This window comes from Emydura macquarii, unplaced genomic scaffold, assembly GCF_026122565.2.
Source record: "Emydura macquarii macquarii isolate MOO-44397 ecotype Brisbane River unplaced genomic scaffold, CSIRO-AGI_Emac_v2 contig_431, whole genome shotgun sequence".
In the NCBI taxonomy this organism is placed as follows: domain Eukaryota; kingdom Metazoa; phylum Chordata; order Testudines; family Chelidae; genus Emydura; species Emydura macquarii.
Window position 1 is genome coordinate 12,691,373 of NW_027130568.1, and position 9,693 is coordinate 12,701,065.

At 38.9% G+C, this 9,693-nt stretch overlaps 1 protein-coding gene across 1 annotated transcript in view; it reads left to right on the forward strand.

Moving 5' to 3' along the window:
- Positions 1-9,693, forward strand: part of GPLD1 (glycosylphosphatidylinositol specific phospholipase D1) — a 29,729-nt gene that overhangs the window by 16,997 nt on the left and 3,039 nt on the right. Inside the window, exons 14-22 of the mRNA XM_067537583.1 lie at positions 990-1,176; positions 2,545-2,655; positions 4,631-4,705; positions 5,669-5,825; positions 7,327-7,468; positions 8,128-8,230; positions 8,328-8,421; positions 9,058-9,234; positions 9,530-9,690. Coding sequence (XP_067393684.1) covers positions 990-1,176; positions 2,545-2,655; positions 4,631-4,705; positions 5,669-5,825; positions 7,327-7,468; positions 8,128-8,230; positions 8,328-8,421; positions 9,058-9,234; positions 9,530-9,690 — 1,207 coding nt within the window. The remainder of the gene's footprint in view (positions 1-989; positions 1,177-2,544; positions 2,656-4,630; positions 4,706-5,668; positions 5,826-7,326; positions 7,469-8,127; positions 8,231-8,327; positions 8,422-9,057; positions 9,235-9,529; positions 9,691-9,693) is intronic.

Consider the following 9,693-nt stretch of genomic DNA (forward strand, 5'->3'; position numbering starts at 1 on the left):
TTTTTTTACTTTGGGGCACTGGTTTACGGCTGACCATATCCATACTGATTAAAAGTCATGATCAAATTTTGATCCAAAGAAAAAGCCTGGTTCCAGGGAAACCCCAGTGCTTGGAAATGTTCAGATCTAGATCCAAACTTTGTGGCTCGCCCTTGTCTAATGAACAAGACCAAAACTCTAAATCTGATTATATACAAGCTGTGGGAAAGCTTGGATCCAGATTTGGGTCTAGATCTGAACAACATGGCTTGAGACCATCATTACTATCTGACGACCATTTAATAGCCTAGGTGACATGAATGGGTTGTCCCAGTTGATGCTAATTGGTATTCTTGGTAGCATTTTTAATAGAGAAACCAAGGTCTCAGTCAGCCTACCCTCTCCAGAGGAGGATCCATCCTGATTATGGCAGACATGCAATGGAGAACACTTCGCACTGCTGCTAGTCTTGCTATATCTGCTCTGGGGCAAAAACTTGAGACTTCAGACTCCAGGACTATTATTCTGACACCCTTCATCAGTATTAAATTAATTTACTAAATAAAAGCCAGTTTGTTCTTTCTCTTTCAACCTTTGTGAGCTCCATCAAGTAACTGAGGCTCACCAAACCAAGTCAAATGAACAGATCAGAAATTAAGCTTGAACAATACTTTTGTGTGTTTTTGTGGCAGATGCGACTGTCATGCTCCTTTGTTTCTGTCTTAAACGCTGCTTAGTGGCTGCCAATGAAAATAAAACACTTTCTGATGGCACACCATGTAGATCACAGCCACATTAATGGAAGCTGGACCTCAGAGGCTCTAATTTGTTTAGTTCAAGAGAATAGGTCTGAGATTCAAGAAAATTAAATCACTTGGAAAATGGCTTTGTAGACTTTTAGGATTAAGAGGTGTTGAAAGTGACCAGTTAGCTTTGAAATGTGAATGGTTCAGCAAATGTAAACAACGTGGTAATTGGTGCTATGCTTTTGTTTACTTCTTTGTATACAGGGCAATGACTGCAGGTGACCTAAACCAAGATGGATACGAGGACCTAGTGATTGGAGCACCAGGATACAGCCGATTGGGTCATGTTCAGATAGGACGGGTGTACATAGTCTACAGTAATCAGTCAGGTTTACCTCCAGTAAACATGGATCTAGACAAGGAAGCAGATCAAGTGCTGGAGGGCTGTCAGGTGGGGAATCAAATCAGACTTTGTCATTTAAAACAATTTGCCTTTATTTTTTATTAAAAGATCAGTGCCCTTTATTCTTCCTTCGGCTGATCAATGTTAGTTTTTTTCTCACATAGCGTTGTCATGGTTTCTGAAATTTCTCTCCTGTAAACCAGGATGTTATATGCATTTAAAGAAAAACAATCCTTGTTTTTATAAAGGGTCTATGTGACTTAGTTAAAGATGATCTGTTTACTCTTTTCTCCACCAGGTAAATTAACACTTAAACAAACAAGGACTCTTAACTGACACGGAGTCTATCACTGTGATGCGATCTATACATGGCTAGTTTGGGCCACTGCATAGTTGGGCTGGAAACTGCCCTATGCTTCTTTTTACATACACTGGAGCTATTTATCTTAGTTTTTCTGTAGTGCCTCTCACTGTAGGATCTAAAATACTGCTCAGGGATAGCTTGGAGAATCTGGGGACCCCCCCCCAATTTACGAATTTGAGTCTGGAGGGCTCAGTGCCTATTTCCACTGGGCTTAGGGAGGATGATGCATGCATTGTTTAACGCTATACATGTTTGGGAAAGACACGAAATCCCTCACCTACCTACTGGGGGGTGTTCTTTGTGGATTTACATCTCCTCGGGTTACAAAACAGAACAGGAAGTCACCTCAAATTAATCTGATTCTCTTAGGCTCACTAATAGGCAGTTTACTAACAATGCAAATGGTTTCGGTGAAATGCAGTGCTGTGATGTGCCAGAGGATAGTGACTTTGGTTTGAGACTGAACAGTAGGACTAGATGATATATTGAGTAATATAAAGATTATGCTTTGTTGTAAATACCCATACTAAGAAACAGAAAAAGACATTCCCACCCTTTAAGTGGAATTGTTTCTAAAGCAAATGTGTGTAAGTCATAAGGGGTCTGCTGCTCTTTTTCAACATAGATGTTATTGGTTCACAGATACAGTGACAGTAACAGAGGGTATCTTAAGCATCACATAAATGATAAACAAGACCTGAAAAGAGGATGTAGCACAACAGTGTCATAATGAGACTAATGAGCTGCAACCAAACAGCTTATGTTTTTTTAACTTCCCCTCACTCTCAAAACAAAACAATCCACTCCTACTTCACTTCCACTCCACTTCAGATATTGGCACTGTACATTTGTACAAGACAATCTGCTTATTCAGCTGTTCTTTTAAGAGTAAATAATGCTAACAAGCTAAGAACTGTGAGTTTTTTTGTTGGTTCTGGATTTCATACAACATTGTTCTATAGAAAGTTCTTGAGGATGTAGACACAAAGATTCTGTTTGTTATTGTTTTTAAATGTCACTTAGTTGCATGACAGTAACATGTGACTTCTCAGCCTTCAGGCAGGTTTGGTTCTGCCATAGCAGTACTGGACTTCAACGTGGATGGAGTACCAGATGTAGCGGTGGGAGCACCCTCTGTAGGATCACAGCATCTCACTTACACAGTAAGAGTCCTTTATTTAAAACAACGTTTGTTTATTTTCCAAATAATAGCATTAAAAAGAGAATCCCTGATATTACTCAAGGTGAATAAGGTAGATGGCATCTTGCTGGTGGTTCCCATCTGGATTTTGTTTTATAAACGCTGAGATTTGTAATCCTTGGGTTCATTGACTTCTTTGATGGGCAGCTATCTGCACACCCACATCCTGGACATTTCCGCACCTAACTATTCCAAATTGGTAACAGATTGGTAGCATTGTCCTGGTGTAAGGATGAGGAGTCTTTTGTGAAATCCTTATACACACACGTGTGTGTTTGAGAAAGAGAGAAATTGGAGACCTCTTTGACCGAAAGTGCATCTAACCCATAATTGTAAGGTTACATCTAATTTAGCATAAGTGGATTTGGCCTTGACATCAGCTTCAGTAGTGAGATTGTGATTAGAATGAAGACCCTGAGAGAGACACAGGGAAACAATTTAATACTTTCACTCTCAGTAGCAATTCTTTAACAAGATCACACATGCTGCAGTATAGCAAAGGAGAGAGAGAGAATGCAGAATGTCCAGCACTTGCATTGCTCCCATCTTCCCTTGCAGGGCACCGGGAAGTAGACAAGTTAATGTCTAAGGTGTCAATAGGCACTTATCATCCTGGTGTCTCCCACGGCACACAGGCTGGGAAATATCTTTTATAATGTGTTACACTGACACCCTCTGTATCTTATACATATTCTTAAGGGCTTTAGCCCCTTTTCTGCCTCTGAATTGCCGCACCCTACTTACATTGGAGTACTCAATTTCTATATGTTTATTAACTGTGTACATCATATTCATGAGCATTTACGTCAGTTGGTTGCCATATTACTGCTGTCAAACCTTGTGAGTTTCAGGTAAACATATGCCTTAAACATACCTTCTTAAAATATCAATAACTCATGTGGTTTCTTACTTTACGCTAGTCAACTGACTTATTCTTATTTACTGCTATGTTTCTTCTTGTGACTTAATGTCACTTGCCTGTCAGTTATTTACGTCAAGCAAAACCATTGGCCTTGATTAGTTATGAAAGAATTATTCTACTTTACATCTAAATGCAAACTCCTTTGTGAACTCTAGCTCTTTTGATGTCTACATCTCCCTAAGCCTGTTGATTTTCTATTTGTCTTACAGTCTCAGTCAATACTTATACTTTACCTATGCATACAGCTGGCTACAAAGGCCATCTTTACTCACCACTGATATACAGTAGCTGACGTACTATATCAAAGCTTTCCTATAGTCTTCCAGTTGGTGTCATCTTGCAGTGGAATAATGGCTGCAATATTTATATGTTCTCCTATTCTTGATTGCCAATATAGCTTTATCAAATTGCCTGATACAAATCACTGCCCAAATTTTCAAACTTGACTGTCTAAACTTAGGCACGTAGATCTATATTTGGGTGCCTGAATATTGTCTGCTTTTTCAGAAATGCACTGAGCAGCCCCCATTTAAGTCAATGGGTGTGTCAGTTGCTCAGCACTTCTGAAAAATCAAGCAGTGCTTATTTAGCTGCCTAAATATGGATTTAAATGCTTACATTAGGCCTCCAAGTTTGGAAAATTTGATACTACACATCTGATGTTGCCTACAGTCTGTGCCATTGCATTAGGTTACTGTGAACAAAACTGAAAGGTTCATGAATGTTTTATTTATATTAATGATATTACCTTTTGTCCTTTATTGAGTAACATAATGAAAACTCTCGTTTGTTGAAACAAGCATGCTGTTTCCCACCCTCAACTCTAGATTGATGACTGGTCATTGCATTTCATTCCTAGTTCGGGTTGGAAGACACGGTGAGGGCTCTGATGTTAAGTAAAATGCAGCCTAACTAATGGTCCGCATAGAGTTAACAGTTTCACTAACTTGTACTATTAAGTCCATGTTTTGCACTGGTGTATACATTCTCAAAGTGTTTTTCCCTCACTGTTTAGGGTGCTGTGTATGTATATTTGGGCACTAAAGGAAGAGGCTTTTCACCTGGGCCAAACATTACCATAACTTGCCAGGTATATTTACCAGTAAGAAGGACAATCCAAATCTGCAGAATGAGGGATTGAAGGGGAAGGAGGGGGGCAGGTCACTGTACCCAAGTTGCTCCATTTTATGCAGTATTGTCCCATCCTTTCAGGCTATTCTCTGGATGATGCATATGAGACAAGCAAACCAGTTTTTACTTTCACAGGGCCCCTCAAGCTTTTAGCTGTAGTAGAAGGGAATCATGACACAGTTCACATGACAAGGAAAGTAAACTTGTCTTAAGGATTAGGTGCAATAAGTGCTGTTTAGAGCCTTTTTCATGAGACTTCTGTAGAGATAAGCTGTTTACACTCCACAGATTTTCATTTGTCCAGGACTAGAGGTTCAATTTTACTCTACCACATGCTTCAGGACAGTATCCCTGAAGTCAAATGGCAGGGAGAGGGGAGGGGCAAAACAGTTTGTCGACAGTGCTACTCTCAAGTCTCCATTACAGGGGATACTGTAGAGATGTTGGCCCAGATCTTCAAAGGTATTTAGGCACCATCTTCTACTGAAATCAATGGGAGTTAGGTGCCTTCTTTTCTTTAGGGATCTGGGCCATTGCTATCCCCTTACTACTCATTGGGAGAAAGGATGTCAAAATCAGGCCCTGTAATTGCAAGAGAAAATATATTTGTGCATTTGTAAGAGGCCAAAGATAAAAACAAAGGCTTCATCATACTTCTGGCTTGTCTCTCTGTGGAGTGGTCGTGTCTATTTGAGTGCATGTAATGCCACATAGTAAGGAGGAAGGCTAAGAAATGAACTTCCTATTCTCCAGATTTTTTTTAAAAAAACCAAACAACTTGGTTACAAAATGGGAGGGTGTTTGATCAAGAATATTGAAAATTAACTCTTTAAAAGTGATCTAAAGTAACACAATGAAGTAAGCAGACAATTACATTGCTGCCTTCCACTTTAAGCTTTGATTGAGATATTGCCTCTTGCAGCACACGTTCTGTAACCTTGGCTGGTCACTGCTGGCTGCTGATATTGATGGGGACGGAAAGTCTGATCTGGTTGTCGGTTCTCCTTATGCACCGGTCGGTGGGAAGCAGAGAGGATTTGTAGTTGCATTTTATTCTTACTTCAGCAGGCGTGACAAAGGTAATATTTACTGAGTAAATTTACACGTCTATATTTTACTTGGCTATATTTGTGTTTTTAATTTGATGCTTTTGTTTGAATTTGAATCCTTTGTTATGTGAAACCTGAGCAACCTATTAATCCGATTCTTAGAATTGGATTAATTGGAATCCCCAGATTCTTGAAAGGTTTATGTACAGTAGCAAAAAACACTCTGGAAGTAAAGAAATAATATATAAAATAGGTTTCTAGTATTCTATTGCCTGGATTTCTACTGTCCCAATTGAAGAAAATTTAAAATTAATTTGTTCCTGTATTTGAGGATTTGATGATTGATTGATTAACAAAAGTTAGCCTAGTAATGCAATCATACTGTAAGTGCCTTGTACGGTAAGTAAGTAATTTTACACATGCTTCAGCCTAATAATTTGGGTGTTAATTCCAAGGTTACTGCACATAGTTCCAAAATCAAGGTAAATAGAAGTGTACATCATAAGAATGGGGGTAAGTGAAAACAGTTCTCTCCTAAGAATTTAGGCCTGGGTCTGCAAACACTTCAGCATGTGTATAACTTTACTCAGATGAGTCATAGTGCTGTTAAAATCAACGGCAAGTGCTTGAAGAAAAGTACAGAACTTGGCTGTGGCTGGCAGTGTGGAAGGAAGGCTTAGCCAGGAGTGCCGCCAGGTAGTGATAGTAGCCCTGTGCATCAGGGGGGGGTCTGACTGCATTTTCACTCAAGTTGACAGGGGCCTAAGAGTATCACAAAAGACTAGTCATTTGTGCCATGCTAAGAGCTCCTTCATGTGGCAAAAGGGGAATGCTGCAAGAGAACACCGTAACTAAAGGGTGTGGCCAGACTGGATTATTGTGGAGTGGGAGGAGAGGTGACCCAGAAAGAGGTTGAAGCCTAGCGCTGGAGAAAGTCATGCAGGGATGCAAAACTTCATCAGTTGAGGTTGGGTTTTTGCATAATCAAATTAAGATCAGAATCCCCTTTTATTTAAAACTGGTGTTTGTGAGTGGGAAAGTCTTTCAGCTAAATGGTACTGATTTTGACTTATATTGATTTCAAATGAGGATGGAAGCAACAGGGGGGATGCTTTTGAATTTACAGACTTATCAGCGAAACTCTTTTATTTGAACTCCCAAAGCATTTTGGGTTTAGATAAATGGCTTCAGTGTTGTCCCATCTCCAGTGAAGACCTTTCAGTTCCAATCAGCCTGGTTCGATATCTCCTGTATAGCATTTAGAAGCTGAAAGCATCCCGTAGGTGGTATATGGGTGACTTAGAGTCAAGATTTCACCACCAAACACAGCGGCTGAGTACTGCTGTGTCACTAAACACAATGTATTATGAAATTAGTGATAATTGGTACCACACCATGAGAAGAGTAACCCTATCAAAACAGAATTGTTTATTGCTAGATTGAAATGTTGTGTATTCCAGAAACTGATAATAAATTTTCTATCCTTGGTGAACACGACTCAGCTCTTGTCTGATTTGATCCTATGTATCAGGGCTGATGTCAGTAGCGGATGCCAACTGGATGGTGAAGGGAGAAAAGAACTATGCCTGGTTTGGATATTCACTTGTCAGTCACCAATTGGAGAACAAAACCTTATTGCTGATTGGCAGCCCTACCTGGAAGAACTGTATTGGGTGTGTTGCCGTTTTATTTGAAAGGGATTTGTACATGATCGTAACACAGTTCCTTTCACAACCTCTTTTTTTCCCCCTATAGTCTTTAACATCTACAGTAGATTAATATTGTTCCAATAAGTTTACTTGTAGAACGCTACTCTGTGGGGACAATAATATGTCAATATTATACAATATATTGTATATTTATAATATATAATTATTATAAATATATAACATTATACAATATTAAATAATAATATGCTTAGAGGAAACTTCAGACTAGTAAATTCAGAATTTTACTTACCTTCCCCTTCATAGCTGTTTGCAAAAATAATGGTCTTTATTATGAGTCTTCATCAAAAACAAATGCTTCAGAATGTTTTTATATTTTTTAAAATGCCAGCAGAGAGGCATTCCTAAACTACTCGAAAATGCTTATTAACTACACTGAGAAATACCTACAAGTTTCAGTCATGACCGGGGCTCCGTTGTGTTAAGTGCTGCACAAATATAAAGGTGGACAAAGTCTCTTCTCTGAAAGATCTTACTTCTAATTGGAAATAAGAATGAGAATACTTACCAGAACAGCATTTTGCACACAATGAAAGAAAACAAAGTTCTGCATATCAGCAATGCTGTATTACAAGTTATTATTTTGACAGAATTGTATGTTCTAGTCTAGGTTGCTACATGTCATTGGATACCAAAGAGAATGTTGGAAAGGTGTATGGATATAACCCACCAAGCACACTAAGCTTGTTTGCTGTAACTGGAGCCATGGTAGGAGCTTTTCTTTAGTATACTGGGAATTCACAAGCATGTACTATGTGAAAGCAAAATAGTATTCTATGCAATTTACATGTTTAACAATCAACAGGAGAAGGGCAAACTGGGTTTGTCAGTGGCCAGTGGCTTCGTGTCTGTGGCTGGAATCCCAAGAGAAGTGTTGGTGGTGGGTGCACCTACCTCTGGTATGTTGTTCTAGAAACTGAAACACTTCAGCTATGCATTATCTATGTCTCCAGTGATGGCAAACTAAGTTAGTTACAGCAAGCTAGAAAATGGACTTCTTAATAGCCACAGTGAATTTATTAATGCTATATATGATGCTCTCCCTATGGATATTCTAAAGTGCACAGTACACTTGGCACAGCCCCATCTGCTAGAGCATCAGATTTGTTTAGGGCAAGATTTTTGTATGGAACAGACTTTTGTAAGTGCATTGTCAAATACATTATTTATGTAACTGATTCATTACTGGACCACAAATGCACTGGCACCAAAGTTAGCACCCTAATGACAGCATGTTGTACATAACACATAATTAAATGGTCAACAGTCACTATATAATTAAGGAGACACACTTGATATGCATCCTTCAACACTGATTTTTTTCATGATAATATTAAGATTCTGTAGAACTAACTTTGTAACTGGAGTAGAAATAATGAAGTATTTGATATTGTTTTTGTAAAATCAGTACATTTTCATTTTCTTCATATATTTGATGCCAGTATTACCTACTGTTAGTACATTACATGTACTAGGCTTATTCCTGCGAATGCACACATCTGATGCTCTAATTCTGTCACTCTGGCTTCTTTCAGATAGCACATCTAGGATTGCATTTATATCCTCAGTACTGCACCAAGCTGGAACCGTTCTGATGTATGACTTGACAGATGGTGCCAAACCTTCTTTGCTCAGCACTTTCAGTGGGGATAGGAGGTTTTCTCGCTTTGGAGGAGATGTGCACTTAAGTGACCTGAACAATGATGGACTAGGTAAAACAAAGAGGATTTAGATGAAGAGTTGATGAAGAGTTTTACTTTGAGCAAGAGTAGACTTGCCTCTTACATTTTCATATAAGCTCAAAACACAGCCCATTTATTAGATGGACTTAAACATCACAATATGTTTTATAGTAGAAATCAAACATCTTAACTTTATGCTTACACTATGGACAGTTAGTCATTGATGTTCATAGGAATGACTGTGTAAAGACCAGTGTAATGCCAGCTCGTGTGTTTTGGTCTAATACTATATCACATCACATCTCCTCTTTGTGATTATTTACAGATGAAATTATTGTGACATCTCCTCTACGAACTGCAGACATCACGTCTGTATTTTTTGGAGGGGAGGCTGGACGTGTTTACATCTACAGTGGAAACCAGACGACCCAGGGTCACGTGACAGACAACTGCAAATCTTGGACTTCTCCTTGTCCCGAGGACTCGGTA